Genomic DNA, 24,027 nt, shown 5'->3' with positions numbered 1-24,027 from the left:
GCATTGTCACAACCAGAAAAATCTCCCTCACAAATCCCAAAAAGTTCCCTAAGGGGCAGTTATATCCCAATTGAGAACCAATGGTCTAAACCCGTGGTCGGCAAACTGCGGCTCGCGAGCCACATGCGGCTCTTTGGCCCCTTGAGTGTGGCTCTTCCACAAAATACCACGGCCTGGGCGAGTCTATTTTGAAGAAGTGGCGTTAGAAGAACTTTAAGTTTAAAAAGTTCGGCTCTCAAAAGAAATTTCAATCGTTGTACTGTTGATATTTGGCTGTGTTGACTAATGAGTTTGCCGACCACTGGTCTGGAGGATAAGAAATGAAGACACACTGAAAACACTGGCCAGAGAGCAGAGTTTCCTTTTCTTTTTTAAATTCTTTTTTTTTCTTTATTTCTTAAAAAATATACAGTTTCTGATTCAGTAAATCTGGAGTGAAAGCCCCAGAATTTGCATTCCAAACATTTCTAGGCTGCTGACCCAGGAACCACAACGGTGCCCACTAGAGAGCACTAGTGTGGCAACAGCCAGCCAGGAATCCTCGAGAAGAGGCTCTGCCATTGCTCCGAAGAGGACTCCAATCAGGCCCCTCTGCCAGAATTCAGCTGCAGACAACAGAAGGTTCTTTCAGTGTTCACAGCTCTACACGCCCACAACGTGGAATCCCAGGCAGAACTCAGAATGGAATGCCAGAAGTGAGCTCAGGGAGAAGAGGGCAGAAGAGACGGTAGGTTCCTGAGACATGAGGACGAGGAGGCTGGGGCCACTGAGAAAGCAGCTGTGGCAGAGATGATAAATGGCAGCTGAGAGAACAGGGGGCAAAAGAAACTGTCTGGGTTCCCTAAATTGCAGTGCACAACTGCTTAGTTTATACACAATTTGTGTCAGTTCCTGGCTAAACAATTTTTATTTTAATGGCTATGTGTGTTCTTTTTCTAGCAAACTTCTGTTTATGACAAATGAATCTTGCTTTCCATACTTGACAATGAGAACTAATATAGTGGGTAAGAGCATAGGGCCATGTTACTGGGCCATGTTACTGGGTGTCTTAGGGCAAGTCCCATAACTACCTCTGTGCTTCAGTTTCCTCATCTGTAACATGGGATAATTAATAGAACCTACTTTGTAGTATTGTCATGAGGATTAAAATAATTACTGCATGTAAAGTGCTTAACACAGAGCCTGGCACTTAATAATCACAATATAGGTTCAGTATTAGTAAATATGATTACAATTTCCTTTTTAAGTAAGTTTAAAAATGAATCAATGTAAAGTATTTGGTAGTACAGATGGTTTATGGACATGGCAGAAGTTGAGAGCTAACACAAAAATGTCTGAATTTGGCAAACATTTTCAAACTGTGCTCTCCAGAGCCCCGGGATAGTCCACATCTGCTTTACAGATGGGGCTTCAAGATGCGTGGACAGTGTTCTGTGATTAAAAACCAAGTTTGTAAACTATACAGCTAAGGGTTTAGAAGAAAGAAAAGCCAATGGGGATGTTGATTCTTAAGAGTCGAAACACAGTAGAGGATGGTGAGCAGTTTAGCCATAAAAGGGTTAAACCCAGCCATACTTCCAGCAGAAAGGTGAGTGGAGGTCAGGGGTTGGCTGTGGGCAGAGTCCAAGAGGAGTTCTTGCAATGAGGCGGACACGGAAAGACAGCCGGGGCCCCAGGATGAAAAGGATTTGGTTCCCCAAGAAACAAGGGGAGCTGGAAAGCAACCAGAGAGGTTAGGCAAGAAAGAGCAGGGTCTAAGGGCTGGGGCTAGAGGCACAGCCAGCAGCCAGCAGCCTTCAGCGGGAACCAGGCAGGGCCTGGAAATGGGAGCAGAGCCAGGCACACCTCGGGCAAGGCCAGCTAAATGCGAAACCACCCACCTGGTTCCATGCAGGCCGCGTCAAGGGCAAAGTTTGTGCTCTGACAGCCCACGTGTCATAAAAGCCATTCTGTCATGGATGAGCAAGCCTGACACAGTCCAGTGGGGGTAGGGGTGGGCAGCAAAGCAGATGAGTGGGGAGGACCAGAATCCCTGGCCCCACACACTAACCCTTGGATATGGGCCACCTCCGTGAGACAGGAGCTTGACTGGGGCTGCCTCCAGGGCCCCATTTGGTCTCAGAATCACAGCCACTGCTCCTTTAACTTACCATGTGCCAGGCCCTGTGCCAAGCACTTATTAGATTAATTTAGAGTCTTCCTCTTGTGAGTAAAGAAATCATTCAAGACAGATTACTTTTTTAAAGGGGGGATGCGTTGGGAGGATGTAGGAGTATCTCTTGACCCCCAAGTCCGGAGGTGGCTGTCCACACTGGGTTCCACTGGCCACAGGGAGGGGAGGGAGACAAGGCACAAGCAGCAATATGACTGTTGTGGTCCTTCACTGTGATCCTGAGGAGGAGGAGGCCCTCAGGAGGCGTGTGGATTTAAATCCAGTTTTGTTTGGCTCCAAAACCCAAGAGCTGGCTCTCGAAGGGGAGGGCAGGGACCGAGGGACTGTGTTCACCACGCCCATGGGACATGGGGACATGGACAAAACAGAGCTCCATATGAACAGGAAAACTTTACTTCGCCAAGGGAGCATCACAGCACCCCCTGCACTCCCCGTACCCTTGTTCTTGGACTAGGCAAGCAGGGCTCCCCCGCCCCTGGAGGAGGAGGGCATCAGCTGGGAGGACGGTGGACCTGAGACTGACTGAGGCCTTGCTCAGAGGTGGGCAGGGGGCTGGGACAGTTCCTTCCGTCCCTTGCCAGCAATGGGCCGGCCTCGCTCCTCCCAGATGGTGAGGCCGTCGCAGGCGCAGATCTGCTTGGGGTTCTGGAAAAGGCCAGCGGAGCGTGCAATGATGCCACAGGCCAACCTGCAGAAGAACGTGTGGTCAAGAGCGGGCACTTGTCTGGGCCGCTTGTGGGGTCCGCATGCACGGCTGGCAGAGCACAGCCTCCTGCCAGGGGCGGCATTACCCACCTCTCTCCTGAGTTCCCCGTGACCTTGGATAAGGGATGGCCGCCCCGGCCCAGATCGTCTTCTCCCTCATCGATGACCAGGCTTCGGCCAATCACATCCCATACCTTTGAGGGGGGACAACAAATGGTCTCAGACAGGGCACCCACCTGTGAGGAAAGGTTCCCACTTGGTTTTCCAGCTTACCTTCAGCTGCTCATCCTCTATCCTGAAGACGGCTTGGCCATTAGCGTCAGCGTGGACATTCCCCAGGTCTCCCCGGTGCTGCAATGAGACCAGGGGGAAAGAGCACATGGAGCCCACCTGCAAGGTTCTGGTTTCTCCGTATCGGACTCCCCAAAAGTACCAGAGTCCCCCTGGGGTACAGTCAGGTAGGATGAAGCGAAGGCCCAGGACACAAGGAAGCCAACTGGAGGCTCCCTCCCTGGAACCGAAATCCTGGGCAGGATGAGAGCACCCTGAAAACAGCCGGTGACCCCTTCCTAGGAAGCCATGACCACTGGACCAGACTGTTTCTCCTACGCGGCCGTTGCCAGCCTTGCCTCCTGGCCTCAGAAGCTAACCCAGTTCCTACTTCTTTCCAAGCCCAGTTCTCCAGCCCCCTGATGACTCTGAGCCCTTGGCAATCCGCAGTTCCTCTGGGCTTAAGCTGGCCACGCTTGGCTTCTTGACCCTTAGAGGCAGCCAGCATCCTTTCCCTGATGTCCAGCCTCCGGGAGCAGCGAGAAGAAACACAGGGGCAAAAGCCTGTCCAGGCTCTCCCCAGAAGCTGGCTCTGCCCTGGAAGGTAATAAAGATGTAACACATCTACTGAGCACCTCCTAAATCAGGCACCCTCTGCCAGGCATGGGGGGTGCATATGCAGTCACCACCCTCAAGGGTTCGCAGCTCAGTGGGAGCCAGATGTGGAACAGACGAGTGACTATAACACACAGGGTTAGTGCAAGTGTCTGTTCTAGTGACAAGACCTACTGATGAGTCACAGAGACTCACATCTGTGCAAATAAACTGTCCCCAACCTGATACTTGGGCAGAAGCAAGTGCCTACGCCTCTGTGGGATGCAAAGCATGTCACTGTATGACGGGTTTGACAAGCAGCAAGGAGAGCCACTTCTCTTAATCTTGTTTCCCAGACAGACATCTGCTGCTGACATCTGGCTCTTTTGTTACGTCCTGTGTTGGGGCTTTTATGGTAGAAAGATAAGTGTGGGGGAGGCAAGGACACAGAGCCTTGGGGAGCGTTCTCAGGACTTGGCTGAGGGAGCAGCAGCAGGAGTGCGGCTCACAGGTGCGCCCCAGGAGAGGGTCAGGAGAGGCAGCCTTTCCAATCCCTCCCGACACAGTGGGTGAACTGGGCCAGGTGGCCTCAGATGTCACACCAAGCAGCCCAGCAGGGCCTGTACCCTCAGGCCCTGGGGAACCAAGAAGGGCTTCAGGCTGGGGCATGACATGGTGACCCCAAGCTCTGGAGCAATCCCTCCAGTACAGAAGCACTAAGCATGAAGAGAAAGGACTGGAGGGGGACAAGGAGAGAAGGGAAGGAAGCTGAGACCACTTAGGAGACCTGAAACAGGACAACCAGGCTCGGATGGAATTCCCACATTGAACTCTTTCCATCTGGCCGAAACCAGATGTTGAAATCCACAAGGAACCTGCCAGTCGTCATAGTCGCCTTGGCCACGCAGCTTTTGCTCAAGTCTTCCTCTGTCTACATCAAGGGCTTGGGCACAACAGAGCAGCTGGCTCCAGCTCCTTCTGATTCTCGGCCCTGAGAGGGGTCCGGACCAGGGCCTAAGTCACGGGGTGGTCTCTTGCTCTTCAAAAACCTTCACTTCGCCCTAACCGGTTTGGCTCAGTGGATAGAGCATCAGCCTGAGGACTGAAGGGTCCCAGGTTCAATTCCGGTCAAGGGCATGTACCTTGGTTGCGGGCACATCCCCAGTAGGGGGTGTGCAGGAGGCAGCTGATGGATGTTTCTAACTCTCTATCCCTCTCCCTTCCTCTCTGTAAAAACTCAATAAAATATATCTTAAAAAAAACAAAAAAACAAAAAACCTTCACTTCATGAGAGACTCGGGCTGTCAATTCCCAGATGCTTCTAGCAGTTTTATGTCTCGAGGGCTCTGCCTTGGTGTTTCCTCTGCTGAGCCTGCCATTCCCGTTCCTGTTTGTCAAACCTGCCTACTTCCTGCTCAGCCCCTTTCAAGGCTCACTGAGGAAGACAGCCTGGAAGGTGCACCTCCCCTGTATTCACACCCTGTGTGCTCCCCTGAGGGTGGGCTGCGCCTAGTGTCACTTCCAAGGTCAGGTTACAAAAGAAAGTATGGCTTCAGTTTTGGATGCCCTCTCTCACTCCCTTGCTCAAGGGAAACCAGCTGCTGTGCTGTGAACTGCCCTGGGGTGAGGCCCACATGGCCAAGGACTGATGTTTGGCCAACAGCCATGGAGGCCCGCAGGCCTGCCCACAGCAACAGGAGCCAGTGTGGAAGCGGGTCCTCCCACCTTGAGCATGGAGATGGCTGCAGCCTCAGCCAGCACCTTGGCTGCAGCCTGAGAGACCCTAAGCCAGAGGCCCCCAGCTAAACTGCACCCACAGAGCATGAGATGATAAATGCTTGTGGTTTTAAACCCCTAAGTGTGGAGTCATTTGATTCACAGAAATATATAACTGATACACTAAACACAAGCATGCCACGGTGCAATGGATGCGACAGAAAGGCTTCTCAAACTCCGGGGGTGGGGGTGGGGGTGGAGGCAGGGGTTGGGGAGTAAAAACTTTTGACCATGAGAAACGTGACAGTTGTCAAAAGTAAAAAAAAAAAAAATCAGTTACATGAATTATAAACACACACCATGTTTTCATTTGTGCTGTGGCAGAAGGTCCTGAGGGGTGGGGGGGTGAAGAGGAGTCCCCAGCTCCCAGGACCAGGACCCAGAGCTTGCCTGGCACTGAAACCCGCATAGGGGGAACACACAACGCAGGAAGTGAAGTAGGTGGTATTAGGTGTGCGAGGACAGGGCATTAGGAAACATTAAATCACTTGTTTGACACCCAGGACAAAGTTTCCATTTGGTGTTCACAGGCCTTTAACACCTCTCGAACATTTGCTAATCACTTGAACAAAGATAAAGGGACCTCAGTCCCTGGCAGGACACAGAACGCCTGAACTGATTTATGTCTAAGCCCGAACTGATTTATTTCTACAATGATCCTCTTATTAAGGCTGGAAGGACTGGTTTTTCATTCTCTGTGGCAAGATCAAGTGTCTCGTTAAAAAATCAATCTACCTTCATTATATAAATTAATGTCTTGCTTTGATTCAAAATAATGGTGAAGGGCCAGGGGTGTAGATGAAACAGGACTGGCCTGAGGTGGTGACTGCTGAAGCTGGGGAATAGGGACCTGCGGGTTCAGGACAGTAGTTTCTCTACTTGAGAATATGTCTGAAACTCTGTGACAGACTAAACACTAAAAATAACCCAATTTACCTAAGAAAAACAATGAGTTAATTTAAATAAAAACATTGAGTAACTAACGGTACAAGCAGTGCTCAAATAGGGCAAACATCATTAAGGCAACACGTGACTCACTGTCAATGAGAAGAACATTTCTCTGGTGACAAATGAAACTCTGGGACCAGGAGTTGGAGCATTGGGGAATGGCTGTTCAGTTTAGGTAAAAGCTTCAACTTCTACACTGTCACCTCCCCAGGAAGCTTTCCCACTGCCCACGCCCTTTAGGGCTGCACCAGGGGCTTGCTCTGGGCTCCCAGGGGCCTCCAGCCAGGATTCTCACTGTGCTGCAACCAGAGCACTCAGTGGTCGCCCCCGCCATTGACAGAAAGTGTCAATAAATGCTCCTAACTGGAACAAAATAAGGTGAAGGGAAAAGACCCCACCAACAAGGAATCTCACTCAAAGGCCCCAAGGGCTGCTTGCCTGTCTCTGGAGACCTTGGGCTCTGTCTCAGCCTAAGCCTCACAGAGCTGGACACTTACCCGGTCAGAGTCCTGAGGGCCCCCATGAGATGTTCCATCAGGGTTAAAGTGGTCCCCACAGCTAAGAAGAAAAGGTAGCAGGTAGGCAGTGAAACAGCAGCTCACAGGCCAGATGACCCATCCTCTTACTTTAACTACATTTGTTTCTTTCTGTCGTTCATTCATTCATTCATGCATGCATTCATTCAACAAACAGGCTCACTCTATGCCAGGCTTTGGGTTGAGGGTACTAAGAAGAATCGAACATTGGTCCTGCCCTCAATAAGCTTCTAAGGGAGACACAAATGAGTAAACAACTAATCGTATGACAAACACCATGACACAGGGAGTCACTGTGTCCAGGAGTCACCTTCCATCTTAGAGACAGTAAGGGAGCTATGAGCAGGACCATCAAGGTCAGATTTTGGTTCAAATCCCACTCTACTATTTACATGCTCTGGGGCCTTTGACAAATCATTTAACCTCTTTGAGCCTCAGTTTCCTCATCTGTAGAATGGGCCTGTGTGTATATGCCTCACAGAGTACTTAAGAGGACCAAGTGTGAAAGTGTGTGTAAAGGGCTGAATATAGCCCCCTGCACATAGTGAGTACACAACTGGGGGGATGAGGATGCTGCAAGAGAGGTTACGGACAACTTACCTGTTGCAGTTCCTTGTGAGGTCTCCGAACTGATGGACATGGAGTCCGTGTGGCCCAGGCTCCAGGCCATCAATGGTTCCCTCAATGAGGCAGCGCTCAGGGGTCAGCTGTAGGAAGCGTACCACCCCCTGCACAGGGCCAGGGCCCCCTAGAATGGCCACTGCTGCCCCCAGATTCTCTGCAAGGTATTAGACACCTGGGTTGGTTTGCCACCTCACCCAGACCCACCTCTTCATCAGTTGGGGAAGGGCATGGAGAGAGCCCCACATAACTTTTACACCTTCTCCAAAGTCTCTCCAACCCAAAGCCACAAAATCCTATGGTTAGATTTATACCAGTCCCTGGCCGCCTCCCGCCCAGAAAGGCAAGGCCAAGGCCACAGTAGTTACTCACGCAATAGGCCAGTGCCCATGCCCTTGAGTACCGCCTGCCGCCCCGTTCCTTCTAAGAGGGCCTGCACCTCCTGGCTGGGCAGGGTGGTCTGCACCAGGACCATCTGGTTCTCCAACTGCACCTCTACACTCTGGACACCTGGGAGGAAAGAAGGGGCCGAGGGCAGCAGAGGGCGGGCACCCCTGTGCTGGGAACAGGGAGGAGAGAAGCAGAGGATGACCCCCGTCCCCATCTTCACCAACCTTCCATGGCTGGAGGCAGGCTCGGAAGTTGCCTTCTAGCCATGTAAGGACCTTAACCTCTCTAAGGCTGTTTCTTTATAAAGAAAGTGAGGATAATGTCACCTCTCCCAGGATTGTTGTGAGTCCTTATTACATGCCAGGCATTATCTATAACTTTTGAAACATACATAATTTAAAAAAAATGTTTTTATAAAAGTGGGCTATCAGAGAAGCATTATTCATAATAGCCAAAGGTGAAAACAATCCAAATGCCCATCCACTGATGGATTAAAAATGTGGTATTTCAGCCGAAACCGGTTTGGCTCAGTGGATAGAGCGTCGGCTTGCGGACTGAGGGGTCCCAGGTTAGATTCCGGTCAAGGGCATGTACATTGGTTGCGGGCACATTCCCAGTAGGGGATGTGCAGGAGGCAGCTGATCGATGTTTCTCTCTCATCGATGTTTCTGGCTCTCTATCCCTCTCCCTTCCTCTCTGTAAAAAAGAATCAATAATATATATATATATATTTTTAAAAAGTGGTCTTTCTATACAGTGGAATACTATTCAGCCATAAAAAGGAACGAAGCACTATGTACTACAACATAGATGAACCTCGGAAATATTGTTATGAAAAAGCCAGTCATAAAAGGCCACAGATTAGCTGATACCATTCTGGAGGAAATGTCCAGAATAGGTAAATCTATAAGGACAGAAGGGAGATTAGGGGGTAGGGGAGTAGGAAGGTGGTAACTAAAGGGTTCAGTTTCTTCATGAGGTGATGAAATATATTTGACGGTTGCACACCTCTGTGAGTATACTAAACACCACTGGACTGTACACTTTAAATGGTGATTTTTTTTATATGTGAAGTACATCTCAATAAAGCTCATACGTACATAAGAAAGGGTTCTAGCACCATCATCATGAGAGCTAACATGTACTGAGCATGCACTGTGGACTTTTTCTTTTCTTTTCTTTTCTTTTTTAATATATTTTATTGATTTTTTACAGAGAGGAAGCGAGAGGGATAGAGAGTTAGAAACATCGATCAGCTGCCTCTTGCACAACCCCTACTGGGGATGTGCCCGCAACCAAGGTACATGCCCTTGACCGGAATCGAACCTGGGACCTTTCAGTCCGCAGGCTGACGCTCTATCCACTGAGCCAAACCGGTTTCGGCTCTGTGGACTTTTTCATACTTTACCTGTAGTAACTCCTTCCACACTCAAGTAACCCTGTGAGTTGAGTACTATTATCCTCATGTTACAGATGAGGAAACTGAGGCACAGAGAAATTAAGAAACTTGCTCAAAGTCACATTGCAGTAAACTGTGGAACTGGAATGCATCCCAGGCAGCCTAGCTCCAGAGCCCGAGCACTTCACCTGGGCACTGCTCACCTGATAAGCAGCTCCCGGCCTCCAGCTGGGTTGGGACCCCCTCCTCTGCCCTCCTGTAGCAGCTGCCACTTCCCCTCGTAACTCACGCTGCACTGATTTCAGTCCTGTGAGGGCAGGAGCTCTGTGTGTTCCACGAGGGTCAGGTTCAAGAGTCAGTATGTCTCAATTGCCCCCCAAGTCCCCAAAGTCACCCGTGTGTACACAGCCTGTGGGATAATTCTGACACATGCTGAGTTTTGCAGAGCGTCAAGCCAACTCAAAAAAGGAAGAAAGGGGCTTCTCTTTCATTCAGATATTCAGCGCTCCCAAGCCTTTTAAGAGAACCCTTGAATCCTCTAAAAAATATTTTTTTTATTTTTTTTTTTACAGAGAGGAATGGAGAGGGAGAGAGTGTTAGAAACATCGATGAGAGAGAAACATCGATCAGCTGCCTCCTGCACACCCCCCACTGGGGATGTGTCCACAACCAAGGTACATGCCCTTGACCGGAATCGAACCTGGGACCCTTAAGTCTGCAGGCCGATGCTCTATCCACTGAGCCAAACCGGTTAGGGCTGAATCCTCTAAATGCTGCTCTCACCTGTAGGGCTTATAATCATTTTCTTTTTCTTTCTTTCTTTTTTTTTTTTTTAAGGGCCATGCAAATCTTCCCTGTATTATTCTGCTTTTAGTATATGTGCTGCCAAAGCGAAGATAATCATTCTGCTCTGACCTCAGTGAGTGTGTTTGCTGCACTGGAGGGGAAAGCCCAGGGGAGCCCTGGGCAGGCCAGACACAGGTTAAAGGAGGCATTTCATGCCATGTTCAGCTAGCGCCCTGTGAACTGAATGCTACTGACCATTGGCCTTCCCTTTATCTTTGGTTTCCCTCCTCCATATTCTTTCAACAAAACTTGGCATGGAGGAGGCCAGCGTCAGGGAAAGTACTGATCCTCGTCCTCAGGGAGCTCACAGGCTGTGGGAGAACTCAGACTATGCCTGGGTTAACCATCAGGCAGAGAAGGGAATAACAACTGTGGTACAGACAAGGTGCCTGCTCAGAGGAGGCAAAACTGAGAAATGCAACTGGGAGGAGGCAGCACGTGAGAGACGGGAATATTTGGGCTGTGGCTCCAAAAGGTCTCATCGGCTGCTTCTTCAGCTCCCCTGCAGCATCCTGGACACTGCCCGGGAACAGGCAGAATTTGTAAGAGATCAGGCGGACACAGACATCTCCACCCTTGCAAGAACAAGGCAATTCTGGGAGCATTTGAGATCTTGTTCCCCGGCACATGTCATTAGTTTGGCTCAAATAAACTCATAAAAATTTCTCTTAAAAAGGAACAGGGCAATTCTGTGAAAAGGAAACCCTACAGATACCCAAATTGTCCCTCACTCCACACAACTTCTCATCCTGGGCAGCCTGTGATGCCTTGGAGTTCCAGATCCACCCAGAGGTGCCTCTTGATGCTTGGGGGCTGTGCGGGAGGATGGCGGGGAAGTCTTGTGGCCCTGGCCTGCAAGGTATGCCAAAAGCTGTGTGCTCTGCTTCACACACACCAGGATGGTGATCCTGTCCTCATCTGGCAGGTGAGGAAACGAGGCTAGAAGGTTACACAACTGACCTGAGGTCACAAAGCTTGGAAGGCAGCCTGTCCAAACCCAAAGCTGACGCTTGGTTCCTTCCCTGGCCTCAAGGAAGGAGGGTCTAAGAGATTTGCCTACCTCTCCCAGAGGCCTCTGGACGGTTCTCAGAAAATGTACTGGCTCTTACCTGCCACCCCTTGTAGGGACCTGCGCACTGCGTCCACACAGCTCTGACAGGTCATCTGCACGGCGAACTCCAACTGCAAAGACGGCAGGGACCGGCCCATGAGAGCTGAGAACCCCTCTTGCGTGACCCTGTTTCACTACCTCCCCTACAACCACCCCAAAGGCCTGGGGAAACGCCCGACCCCTCCTCAAGCGCCTTCTTCATTATCACTCAAGATCATTTCAGCACCACCACCCTCCAAACATTAAAGCCAAGGACACTCTCCTACTATCGCACTTTTCCAGCCAGGTCCCCAGGTTCTCCCCCTGGTGCCCGCTTCTTCCTTCCGCCCCCTTCTCGAGTTAACGATCACCCCTAGGGGTCGTGGCTCTCTGTCCCGCGAGGCTCCCACATAAGGCGTCGACCCTCACCGTGCAGGCGGTCTCACGGTCCCCCGAGTCCGACGCCATCTCGGACCCAGTCACTGACAGGAGGATCTGAGCAGCTAGAGTCCTACAGCGGAAATCCAAGCAGCATCACGAGGAGGCGGAGCCTCGGAAGCCAGACTTTGCCCCGCCTCCTGGCGCGCGCGCGCGCAAGGCCCGCCCATCCCCAACGTTCTAGGCGTGGTGAGCACTGGCCGCGCAAGCGCACTCTGGCTAGTAGATCCCTGGTTGCCTTAGTAACCGTTTGGCCGCTTCTACCTCGACAGTTTACGGAGCCAGCGCTAAAATGGAGCCCTTTAAACCCGAACCTGAGCTCCAGCGGTTTTATCACCGGCTGCTGCAACCGCTGTCGCTCTTCACCAGCAGGAAGGCGTACCCAGAGGCTCAGAAGCGCCTCCCGCAGGAGGTCCCAATGCTACCGTCCCTGCCCGTCTCCCGGCTGACCGTGGCATCTCTGTGCCGCCGGGTGGCCAAGCGGCTGGCCAGGTGCGAGCTGGCGGAGCGGATGCCTCCTGCGGGCCCAGTCCGTTTCCTAGAGGTCATCTTGGACGAGTTAAAGTGCAGCTGGCAGGAGCCTCCCGCCGAACCTAGCCTGAGCCACTTCAACAACCAGAGGCTGCGGAAGCGGGTGCTGATTTACGTGCTGCTCAGCTGCGAGCAGCTCTTCTTACGCTACCTATACCTGCTGAAGACAATGCCGACCTCCTCACATGTCTTCACTGAATCCGCCACGCTCACCCGGTTGGCCGCCAACCTCGCCAGGGATTGCACAATCTTCCTCACCAGCCCGGAGGTCTACCGTAGCCTGCTCGCCGACTTCCGCGCCCTGCTGAAAGTGGAGCAGGCCCAGGGCGGCATATACAAGCTGCGCTCCTTTGGACACCCTGCGGCTTCCAAGCCTCACAGGCCCCACAGCACCAGTTTTGCCCACATACCATACTGCAACCTCAACCTGAACTATCTCATCCAACTCAGCCGCTCGCGAGAGTTTCCCAGTGAGTCTAGACCCGATCCTGTGAAGGAATTAAAGTCCATCCCTCAGCTAAAGAGGAAAAAGACTCTCCGCTGGCTGCCTGCCATGCATAAGAAGGGAGAAAGCTTCACTTCCTCAATGGTGGAGTCACTGCCCAGGTATTCGGTGGCTCTCACCAGTGTGTCTTCCCCCATCTCCTATTTGCCTCTCTACTCCCAGCTTCAGAAGAGCCAGTCCATGCCCTCCCTGCGTGAGGGCTGGAAGCTAGCAGATGAATTGGGCCTTCCTCCACTCCTCCCTCGTCCCTTGACCCCACTGGTCCTGTTTGCAGAGAGCAAACCAGAGCTGGTAGAGGACATGGTGGCCGAGGACCTTAAGCAGATAATGAAGAACATGAAACTGGAGCGGACTCGCTACTCACCGATGGACTCAGGCGTGTCCCCGCTCCTGGGGGCCCTGACCCACCACCCAGCCACGGCACATCGCATAGAAGAGATGCAGAGAATGTTGAATGAGGAAGAAGAAACCTCTGGGCAGTGGGGTCCCCAGTCCCCCAAACCCCCTCCACTTCACCCACAGCCGGTGACAGTTACTTTGAAGCTAAGAAATCAGATCGTGGTCCAGGCAGCTGGTGTACAGATCTCTGAGAGAAAGTTTTTGGATTCCTTCCACGTTGAAGGGACTGGAGCCCTATACAACCACCTAGCTGGTGAACTGGATTCCAAACTTATCGAGGAAATGGATATTGATCGCTTCATTGGGAATAGCATCAGGGAGGTCTACAAGGAGTTGATGAGCCGTGTCTCTATTGACCACTTCTCGTTTGACCAGGGAACCTTGGTTGAGCCTGCCCCCAGTAAAGACTGGTCAATGTTCCTATCCTCAGCCTTTCTGCATCTAGAAAAGCAGCATCGTGTCATCAACCCCAAGCTGGTTGGTCTTTATCCCAAGAGACTGAACACTGTACAGTCCTCTCTTTCATCATTCCAAGTAAACAAAGGCTGGGAGGGACGGCCAAACAAGACCTCAGGAATGAACTGGTTGAAAAACGCCTTGTCTGTGGATGACTATTTCAAATACCTCACCAACCAGGAGACAGATTTCCTCCATGTCATCTTCCAAATGTACGAAGAGGATGTTCCTGTGGAGATCGTGGCCCCGGTCAGAGAGTCGCTAAAGATTCAGCACCCACCTCCATTGCTAGAAGATGAAGAGCCAGATTTTGTGCCGGGAGAGTGGGATTGGAACACGGTGCTGGAGCACAGTCTAGAAACGAGGAGGACCAGCTTCCTGGGAGAACCTCACAAAATCCTGAGTCTGCAGAAGCGTCTGGAGCGGTTGTGGTCCACTCTTGAGGTTCCTGACAAGGACCGGCTGGACATGGCTATCAAGTACAGCTCCAACGCCCGTCTGAGGCAGCTGCCTTTACTGCTGAGTGCCTGGGAGCAGACCCTGAAGCCCATTCAGCTGCGGGAGATATTGCTGGGGAAACTGGAGCGGTTTGAGCGACACGCCTCTGACCCCAACCGTTTCTTCCAAAAGACTGACAAGGAGCTGACTCGTTTATTGGAGGAGAATCAAGTCCGAAACCATCTACACAGGAAGCTCAATCTAATGGAGGCTCCGTTGGTTTCGCTCCTAGAGGAGGTTGAGGTCATCTTTGGTGAGCCAGTGACGTTCAAGGGGCGGCGCTACCTGGACAAGATGAAGCTTGACAAAGTGGAGATGCTCTATTGGCTGCAGCAGCGGCGGCGGATGCACCAACTGGTTGGGGCCCAGAAAGCCTCCCACCAGTCAGCCATGTTCAGGAGGCTCAAAAGGCAGCCTCTAGCAGCCCCTAGGAATTCTCCTAGGCCAAGTACCCTCTAATCCCTCCCTCAGCCCCCAAAACCCAGCAGCTCATCCAGACCTCTTGACTGCTTGGGAAGAAGAAATATCTGGGAGTGCAGGGTTCAAGAACATTGTGCTTCTAACTACCAAGGGACTGAGATTAACACTTTATTTTGACAGTGAAATTCTCATAAAAGAATCCCCTAGGCCAGTATTCCCATTTATGTCAAGCTAAGCACAGTACAGCCAAAATCTCATGTATCAAAAGAACTGAGACCATCGCTTAGAGTTCATTGTAATGGAAAACCATCAACTTTGGAATACCTGGGCATTTCTATCATGCTACATTAAATGGGCTGACAGAGCCCCAAATCAAAAGGCTCTGTGGCATAATGGTTAAGAGCTAGAGTTAGTAGATGTGGGTTTAAATTCTGGCTGTGTACAAATTACTTAACTGCTCTGCACCTGGACCATCGTATGTCAGGTGAAGGGTTGAGTCCAGGTTGTCATTTTTTCCAGTTTTAGCATAAATTTTTTTATTAAAATTTTATCAGTTAATACAAGCATATGGTACAAAGTATACAAGGGTATGTACTGAAAAGTAAGTCTCCTTCCCATCCTTACCTCTAATAACTCAGTTCCCATCCCTGGGGGTTACAACTGTTACCAGTTTCTTGTGTATCTTTTTCATTACCTTATTCAGCAAATAATTATTGAGTACCTACTAGGTATTTTATGCTTAGTTTTAACACTGAACAAAACAAAGATCTGCCCTAGCCGGTTTGGCTCAGTGGATAGAGCGTCGGCCTGTGGACTAAAGGGTCCCAGGTTTGATTCCGGCCAAGGGCACATGCCCAGGTTGCAGGCTCCACCCCCAGTAGGGGGCGTGCAGAAGGCAGCCAATCAATGATTCTCTCTCATCATTGATGTTTCTATCTGTCTCTCCCTCTCTCTTCCTCTCTGAAATTAATAAATTTAAAAAAATAAATAAGTAAATATAAAAACACAAAGATCCTTACCCTTTGTAGTTTACATTCTACTGGAGGGAAATAGACAATAAGCCATAAACATAGCACCTAAACACACTGAATAATAAAATGTTAGCAGTTGACAAGTACTGTGAAAAAAAGAAAAAGAGTAGGATAAGAGGGATGTAGTTTTAATTAGGGTGGTCGGTATAGGTCTCACTGGGAAGAGAAGGTTGGAGCAAAGGGTTGAAGGAGGGGAAGAAGTAAGCCCCGTTTAGGACAACTTACCTGGCAGCCATTGCAAAACTCTACGGCAGGCAGATAAGTGGGGTGTCTCAGAAAGCAAGGTGGCCAGTGTAGGTGGAGCAGAGCTGGGGGAGAGATGAGTCAGAGGGGTCATGACAAGGTGCCAAGGGGCAAGTTAGGTCATGTAAGGCCTCCTAGGCCACTGTATAAACTAGTTCAAATACAGCCTATGCACATATGAGCGTATGTGTATCTATTATCTATGCATATGTTTATAACGAGCATGCTGTACCTCTGCTTTTTGAACTATTTTTATTGATTTTTTTTTGAGAGAGATTGATTTGTTGTTCCACTTACTTATGCATTCATTGGTTGATTCTTGTATGTGCCCTGACTAGGGATCGAACCTTCAATTTTGGTGTATCAGGTCGATGCTCTAACTAACTGAGCTACTCGGCCAGGGTTGTACCTCTGTTTTTCTCCTTTCTTTTTTCATGTAACATGCCTCAAGCTCATTCCATATCAATATACATTGAGCTGCCTTATTCTTGTTGATAGCTATATAGTATTCCACTGTGTGTATATTTATTTATTTATTTATTATTGGACATTTACAAACAAAAAAAACCAATGCTCTAAAAATCATCATTGGTCTATTTAGGATTGCTACTATTTCTATAGTTTAAATTCCTGAAAGTGGAATTATGTCTAAGCATAAGCTTTTATAATTTTGATAGATATTACTGATTACCCTCCACAACTTGCACTATCATCAATATTGTATGACTATACTTCTTTCCCCACTCTCAACAATAGAATGTTATCAAATTTTAAAATCTTTACCATCAGTAGGTAAAAAAATGGTATCTTATTTGAGTTCTTATTTCTTTTATGAGTGAAGTTGCACATTTCATACATTTAAAGCTCTTTTTATTTCCTTTTCGGTACAATGCCCATGCTTTCTGCCCACTTTTCAATTGATTTTGACCATTTTGTTTTCTTTATTTTTCAGCACTCTTTATATATTCTGGAAATTTAGCTAACATGTTAATAGTTACCTTGTGCAGAACACTTTCCCTGCATGATTTCTTAGACTTCTCATGGCCACCTATGAAATATGTATTTTAATCGCCATCTTACAGCTGATAAAATGAAGGCTCAGCTAGGTAAAGTCGCTTACCCAGGGTCATAAAGGTAGTAAGTTGGAGAGCCAGGATCCAAGCCCAGGTCTGTGTGACCCAGAAGCCTCCATGTGTCTTCTTGGTGTACTGATTCTGTGAGGTAGGGTGGTAAGAGCTCTTAGACACAGCCTGCCTCACCTGCTGGCAGAGGTCATGTAAAAGCCTCAGACCTCCACCACTCGCCATTTGCTGGCACATAAACTTCCACTTTGTATAAAAATAGCATTTCTCAACTTTCCCACCCCAGTTTCCCTTTGAATGGAGGAACATAAACAAGCATCTTGGTCAGGTATGAGGGATTGGGGTGTGGAGGAAGTAGAGGGAAGCAGTGCTGACCTGAAAGGCATGAGAAAAATTTCTTTAAAGTCTTTTACTTTTGAAAGTTATGCAAAATTTACACCCTACTTCATAATATTTTAATATTTATTTTAATATAAAAATGATGCTTGAAATTATATTTGAATTAAACTGCCCCTTGGGAAGACATGCTATATTTAGCATTTATATTTTGGCTTCTCCCCTGGAATACTGCTGCATTCTCCAGAAGTTACACATGACCCAGGCGAGAAACACTACGGCAGGGTCAGCAGATTTTTTCTGTGGAGGATCAAATAGTAAAATATTTTGGCTTTGTGAGCGATATGGTCTCTGTCACAAGGCTTATTTTTGCTTTTGTCATGTGAAAGCAATTGGAGATAATAGCTTAACTAAATGGACAGGGCTGTGTTCCAATAAAACTTTCTTTCCAAAACAGGCAGTCTGCCAGACCTGGCCCTCAGGTTGTAGTTTGCTAACCAAAGTGAAACAGCATCAGGCCCTTTAAAATGTGTACCCTCTGAGTCACGCCTGCCAGGACTAGACTAGGTGATCTTTAACATCGGTTTCCCTCACTCTCCAAGTATACTGTAACCACCCACTCTGTGACTTCTCCAACTCCCTTGCTCTCTTCCCTTTTTCTTCTCCCTCAGCTTGGCATGTCATGCAGGAACATTTTTTTTCTCATCTGTCTCTCCACTAGACTGTGAGCTCCAGTAGACAGCACTAACCTAATGTAACTGTTCATGCCGCTGTTACCCAACTCAAGTGGTTTGCCCTTGGGGTGCTCTATTCAAGAAGGAGATGTGGTTGCTGCAAGGTAGTTTTATTTACTCACAGCAAAGTAAAGAAGAGGGGATTCATACCCAAAGCTCCATCTTCCAGAAGCTTACCATTGCTTACATACACTATTTGGTCAATTACTCGTTGATTTCAGTTGCCTTAATGTCAAGCTCATCCTATTTACAGCTGGCCTGCAAAATACTGTGCCACATTTTAATATTTAGCAAGAATAGTATTTAGTAAGAATTGCCCAGACCTTGAGACCCTTGTCCTAACATCTCCTCTTGCTAGGCCCTGAGACCCGAATGGTTGCATGGTTTTGTTTGACCCTCACAATAGCCTGAGGAACTAACTGCCAATCCAGGGAATATTAGCTGCCATTTTGCTGATGAGAAGAGAGGCCTCAAAGAAGAATCGAACTGCGAATCCAGGCTCTGAGGCCAACTCCCTGGGTTCAAGTCCTGCCCCATCACTTGTCCGATGTTTGGTAAACCGCTTAATCTCTCTAAGCCTCTATTTCCTTAATTATTAAATTGGGATTACATCTACTTCGCAGGATTGCTACAACGATTATATGTTAACATATAATAAAAATGCAATAAATGTTATTTTTATTCTTAGGCTAGCTCCAGAGACCTAAAAGGATTATTCCCAGGCTGGGGCTCCTGAAGACGTGGGTGGTGCCAGGACCCGCCGGTCCCCGCCGGGCTGGACCCCACCCACCTGCGCAGTCAGCGCGCCCCACGTGCCTCGCGTAAACAAATGAGTGCGCAGGCGCCCCAAACGGACGTCCATTGGCCGGCGCCCAGGAGCGGGGCGGGAGTTCAGATCCCAAGGTCTTAGACCGCTCGGTCGGGTCGGTTGGCCGGAGCAGCCTGTGGGTTCCGCCGCCGGCTTCGCCCTCGCGATGGCGTCCTGGCTGCCGCTTCTGTGGTTGCTGGGGCTGCTCTCGGGCGCTACCCCCGCCCCGCCCCGCCGAGACGCCGGCGCGCAGGCCTGGGAGCCCGCGTCCCCGGAGCTGCTGCGGCGGCCCGCCCGCTTCGCCCTGGACACGTACAACCGCGGCCTGGCTGCCGGGGCGCGGGCCGTGCTGGGGACCGTGAGCGGTCGCGTCCGCCGAGTGAGGACGCGGCTGGGGCGGGGACGCGGGGCCCTAGTCCGAGAGATAGGAACTTTGGCCTAAACTTAGGGTGGGGGCCCTGGACGGCTGGACACCTTTGATTGGGATGGGGGAGGAGGCGCGGTGGGGCTGTGGGACCCGAGAAGACGGGGCTGAGGTGGGAGTGGCTGTGCCCGCCTCACCCGCCCCACCCACCCCTCCAACCAGGCGGGCCGGGGGTCGCTGTACTCTCTGAAGGTGACGCTGGAGGAGCTGCCCTGCAACGACCCCGCGGTGTGCCAGCTCCCTGTGTCTAAGAAAACCCTGGTGAGTGATGGGGCTCCCTCAGTTCACTGTCCCCAGGCTGACTCTGGCAGCAGTTGGGAAGGTGGGTCAAGCCAAAGGGAAGGGATCTGAGGCAACAGCTACTCAGGTCACTTCCCTGGCCGCGGGCCAGAGACCATGCTTTAAAAGGTAAGATGTCTCCACTGTGGGGGTGATTGCCTTGGGAGTGATCCTCATCTGGGGAGCCTCCAGCGCCATCTAGCCGAGGGGCCCAGACTGGCTTTCTCCTCTCCCCCTAGCTCTGCAGCTTTGAAGTCTTCTATGAGCTAGGAAAACATGCGTTGCTGAAGCAGGACTGTGGCCCAGTGGATACCAAGATTAAAGGTGCTGGGATACCCAAGGTTGCTGGGCTAGCCTGGATCAGACTTCATTCAGGGTTCAGCCTTGATTTCTTTGTTCCAATCCTATCCAGATGACAAAAATGAGACTTTCAGTCCATTCCTCCCACTGTTGGACAGGGACCCTCTACCCCAGGTGAGGAGCCCCTCTCTCTCCGGGGAGCTGGCTGCTGCCTTCTATCCCCTCTCTTCCCCTCACCCTGGCCTGGGGCGCCCTGGTCAATCTGAGAAGGACTCCTTGTCAAGACCCCTCTGCCTTTCCAGGACTTTTATGTGAAAATGGCTTCGCTCTTCAAGGACTTTATCACCACCTATAACCGGACATATGAGACAGAGGAGGGTGAGGACCCAGCCTGGGGTGTACCCGTCCCAATCAGATCAGGCCTTCCCCCACTTTGGCACCTTGGTGTTGGGAGGGGAAGGGCAGGAGAGGTAGTGCATCCTTTCAAGGACTCCTAAATCCCTAAGTTCTTGCCCAATTGCCCAGGATTGGGCGGCTGCCTCAGGGATCTGACTCTTTCTCCCGTCTGATCTTCCTGGTCAGAAACCATGGGCCTCCATCATTCTGGGTAGAGTGGGATGGGGCAAAGGACAGATTTTCTCTGCTGGGGGCCCCTGGCATGATGGCCTTTTCCTATGACCTCCTGTCTGGGGTGCTCTTTGGAGCGCATTCTGGTTCTGCCTTCACACCTGGGAAGTCATCACCCCAGTTTGGCCCCAAAAGTTTATCACACCTTCCAATCTTATCACTTGCAGGTCTGCCCCCCACCCTTACCTGCTCCAGGGTCTGTCCTTCCTGAGCTTACAGAGCCCACCTACTCCCCAGGGAAACCTCTGCCAGTTAACCCCAAGCACCCCTCCTTTATGATCTATGATCTGCCTGGAGTCTGAGCCCCTCCTCTCCTGCTCCTTGGTCCTCAGAAGCCCAGTGGCGCATGTCCATCTTTATCAATAACATGATACGAGCACAGAAGATCCAGGCCCTAGACCGTGGCACAGCTCAGTATGGAGTCACCAAGTTCAGTGACCTCACAGGTAGGGCTGGTGGCCAGAGCCATCATGGAACCTAGAAGAGACAGGACCTGTTTCTAAGGCCCTGATCAGGGCTGGCTTAGAAACACCCCCCCTCCCCCAATCTGCTGCCCACAGAGGAGGAGTTCCGCACCATCTACCTGAATCCCCTCCTAAAAGGGGAGCTTGGCAAGAAGATGCGCCTAGTCAAGTCCGTTGGCGACCCTGCCCCACCTGAGTGGGACTGGAGGAAAGAAGGGGCTGTCACCAAAGTCAAGAACCAGGTTGGACCCCTCAGAAGTGAGGGTGGGACATGAGGATTGCCCCGGGGTTGGGAAGAGACCCAGCCCTGACTCTGCCCATCTCTTATAGGGCATGTGTGGTTCTTGCTGGGCCTTCTCAGTTACTGGCAACGTGGAGGGCCAGTGGTTCCTGAAACGGGGGGACCTACTCTCCCTCTCTGAGCAGGGTGAGCATCCCACTGTACCCCCTGTTGCCCAGCCCAGCTCCTCCCAAGGGCTCCTTGTGACTGGCCTTATATCTCCTAGAGCTCGTGGACTGTGACAGAGTGGACAAGGCCTGCATGGGTGGCTTGCCCTCCAACGCCTATTCGGCCATAAAGACTTTGGGTATGCATTAATGGGGTCAGGAGGGACAGTGGGAGCCACTTCTCCCTCCACCTGAAGTCACATTTTGTGAGGGGGAGAGACATAAGCATGGGAATCATGTGAACTGGGTTTAAGCTTTCATGCTGACCCTTCTGGTTGAAGTCCTTGGGCAAGTCAGATCTTTCAGAGCCTCAGTTGCCTCATCTGTGAAATGGGGCTCATGCCCACCTCATAGGATTGCCTTGAGTATCAAGTGAGGAAACATGTGTCAAGTTCCTGGCACATAACAGGGTCTTGATATTTTTCTTGCTTGGAGGTCTGTATTTCTAGCCACTGCTAAACCAGGTAGTAACACACCTCACTCTTGAGGGGAGGTGTTGAATTAAATAGGCAATTCAGTCAAGCAGAGGGCTGCAGAGAAAAGGATATAGGCCTGAGGGACTGAAGTGGCCATATAGAAACTGGTCTGGAAGCCTGGCGGGATCGGGGCCAGATTGGGACCCACACATGCCCTACAAGAGCTGGGCAGAGTCAGGGCTGAGTCCTGTCAGAGCAGGACAAGCAAGCCAAGGTCAAGAGTCCTAGGAAAGCAGGGACAAGTGAGGAGTCAGCAGTGGGGGCCTGAGTTCCATCTCTGCCACATTTCTCACTGGTTATTCCCTCAACCCCCTGAGTTGACACTAGATTGAGGCTTTTCCTCAGAGGGGATGGCCTGTGTTCTGGGGTAGATGAGGAATGTGAAGCCTTGTGGATAAGGGGCTTAGCATAGCCTCTGGCTAGGAGAAGAGGAGTGTATGCTAAACAGAGCCCACCTTTTCTCTACTTCCCCATCTACTCCCCACGGTTGCCCAGGAGGGCTGGAGACAGAGGATGACTACAGCTACAGTGGCCACTTGCAGACCTGCAGCTTCTCTGCAGAGAAGGTCAAGGTTTACATCAATGATTCAGTAGAGCTAAGCCACAATGAGCAAGGTGGGTGAGGGATGGGATGGGGACAGGCCACGTGAGGCTGGGGCCTGGGTGCCCCTGATACTGCCCCTCCCCTGTCTCAGAGCTGGCGGCCTGGCTGGCCAAGAACGGCCCCATCTCCATTGCCATCAACGCCTTTGGCATGCAGGTAAGGCCCTAGCCCCGCTGCCCCTGTTCCATTTCTTGCTGACTCCTCCCCTACCTCTCCTTGGAGGTGGCCCCCTATTGCTTATTCTCCCTCCTCAGTTCTACCGCCATGGAATCTCCCACCCACTGAGGCCTCTCTGCAGTCCTTGGTTCATTGACCATGCTGTACTGCTTGTGGGCTATGGCAACCGTGAGTTCTGCTGACCCCCTCTCTGCCCACCCCCCCCCCCCCCAGGTCACAGGCAGAGGTTGAACCACAGCATCTCAGGACTCTAGGGGGAAATCTGGGGAAAGCCTAGGAACCTTGTCCCCAGCTGTGGGCCAGGTGGGATCATCCTTCCCCTCTGTGGATGGGAAGGCTGAGGCAGTAGGAGGTTAAACTGTACGGACGACTAACCTGCATGAGGGGAGTAGGCAGGTACCCTTCCTGAACCCGAGAGCCCCAGGTCTCCAGGAGGGTGGTAGGTGGGCCTGTCTGTTTTCTGCTCTTTTCCTAGTACCTGTCACACAGTAGGCCCACAGCAGATATTTGAAGAGTGCAGAGTGCTTGGGGCCCTGACTCCCTGCACTCCCCACTACTTCCCAGGCTCTGATGTTCCCTTCTGGGCCATCAAGAACAGCTGGGGCACTGACTGGGGTGAGGAGGTGAGTCTTGCCTGCTCAGCCCTTGGCCCTCCAGCCGCCACCCTGTCCTAGTGCCCTCACCAACCCCCCCCCCCCTTCCCCTCTCTTCCAGGGTTACTACTACTTGCATCGTGGGTCTGGGGCCTGTGGTGTGAATGTCATGGCCAGCTCAGCAGTAGTGAACTGAGGAGCACCGGCTCAGGACCTGGTGCTGACCAGGACAGTCCCTCCCCGAGCCTGGCCTGCATTTCCAGGCCCCTCCCCAGGAGGCACAGCTGGCTCAGGGATGGGTGCCGGGTGCCTCAGGGTGAGCAAAGGGCACTGGGCGAGGGGTACAGCCCCTATCCCCTCCACCCAGCTCCCACTCTGAAGTTCCCCAGCTGCACCTTTGTTAAGTTGTGGTAGCTAGGAGGGTCTTGGGGTAAAGGATGATGTCTTGGCAGCTGAGCTGGGCCAAGAACCCTGGGCTCAGGCAAGGAACAGGTGGGAAGCAGATATTCTGGTCTTAAATTCAGCTTGCCCTCAGCAGGCTCTGGCTTCCTGACCTGGCTTTTCTCTGACGTTATAAATTCTGGTCCCCTGGAGTAGGGGACAGTATCCCCTTTCATGTCTAGACAGACTGTTGTAACCACCCTTTTCTAACAGCAATAAAGAGGTGTCCTCAGCTCCAATGTGGTGTGAATGCTCAGTCTCTGAGGTCAAGGAGGGGTGGTGGGGACCCCTGGAGGGTTAAGGTCAGGCATTTAGTCCTGCCCAGGAGCCTAGGGCCCAGCTTCTGCTTCAGGAACCAAAAGGAGA

At 51.1% G+C, this 24,027-nt stretch overlaps 3 protein-coding genes across 4 annotated transcripts; 2 read left to right on the top strand and 1 right to left on the bottom strand.

Annotated features, from left to right (window-relative positions):
• Positions 1-388: 388 nt before the first annotated feature.
• On the bottom strand, positions 389-11,900 carry CCS (copper chaperone for superoxide dismutase). Of its 2 annotated transcripts, XM_079787393.1 has the most exons (8): positions 11,778-11,900; positions 11,368-11,440; positions 7,996-8,133; positions 7,603-7,780; positions 6,964-7,024; positions 3,152-3,229; positions 2,969-3,072; positions 389-2,861 (listed from the first exon to the last, which is right to left on the bottom strand). In XM_079787393.1, exons 1-8 carry the CDS (start codon positions 11,814-11,816, stop codon positions 2,708-2,710), a joined length of 825 nt encoding a protein of 274 aa, XP_079643519.1. In that variant the 5' UTR covers positions 11,817-11,900; the 3' UTR covers positions 389-2,707. The 2 variants fall into 2 exon arrangements, with proteins under 2 accessions (XP_079643519.1, XP_079643520.1); XM_079787394.1 differs by lacking the exons at positions 11,368-11,440; positions 11,778-11,900 and adding an exon at positions 9,616-11,355.
• A 169-nt stretch (positions 11,901-12,069) lies between these two features.
• CCDC87 (coiled-coil domain containing 87) lies at positions 12,070-14,634 on the top strand (the record flags this gene model as incomplete). Its single annotated transcript, XM_079788957.1, has 1 exon — positions 12,070-14,634. The coding sequence occupies exon 1, from the start codon at positions 12,079-12,081 to the stop codon at positions 14,632-14,634; it is 2,556 nt and encodes an 851-aa protein (XP_079645083.1). The 5' UTR covers positions 12,070-12,078.
• A 4,265-nt stretch (positions 14,635-18,899) lies between these two features.
• Positions 18,900-23,894, top strand: CTSF (cathepsin F). Its single transcript, XM_079788828.1, has 14 exons — positions 18,900-19,208; positions 19,416-19,514; positions 19,772-19,856; positions 19,945-20,006; positions 20,135-20,210; positions 20,792-20,905; positions 21,020-21,165; positions 21,254-21,350; positions 21,430-21,510; positions 22,342-22,461; positions 22,542-22,606; positions 22,705-22,795; positions 23,192-23,250; positions 23,342-23,894. Exons 1-14 carry the CDS (start codon positions 18,996-18,998, stop codon positions 23,414-23,416), a joined length of 1,383 nt encoding a protein of 460 aa, XP_079644954.1. The 5' UTR covers positions 18,900-18,995; the 3' UTR covers positions 23,417-23,894.
• Positions 23,895-24,027: the final 133 nt, after the last annotated feature.

Source organism: Cnephaeus nilssonii (assembly GCF_951640355.1).
Source record: "Cnephaeus nilssonii genome assembly, chromosome: 13".
Lineage (NCBI taxonomy): Eukaryota > Metazoa > Chordata > Mammalia > Chiroptera > Vespertilionidae > Cnephaeus > Cnephaeus nilssonii.
This window is presented reverse-complemented; position numbering and strand designations above follow the sequence as displayed.

Bases quoted from the DNA above. Each gene is read 5' to 3' on its own strand.
- CCS (XM_079787393.1), bottom strand. From the start codon at position 11,816: ATGGCGTCGGACTCGGGGGACCGTGAGACCGCCTGCACG. The intron at 7,025-7,602 runs GTAAGTTGTCCG...TTTTCTTCTTAG, and splicing joins CTCACAAGGAACTGCAACAG to CTGTGGGGACCACTTTAACC. The intron at 3,230-6,963 runs GTAAGTGTCCAG...GTCTCATTGCAG, and splicing joins GCCCTCAGGACTCTGACCGG to CACCGGGGAGACCTGGGGAA.
- CTSF (XM_079788828.1), top strand. From the start codon at position 18,996: ATGGCGTCCTGGCTGCCGCTTCTGTGGTTGCTGGGGCTGCTCTCGGGC. The intron at 22,462-22,541 runs GTGGGTGAGGGA...CCCCTGTCTCAG, and splicing joins GCTAAGCCACAATGAGCAAG to AGCTGGCGGCCTGGCTGGCC. The intron at 22,796-23,191 runs GTGAGTTCTGCT...ACTACTTCCCAG, and splicing joins GCTTGTGGGCTATGGCAACC to GCTCTGATGTTCCCTTCTGG.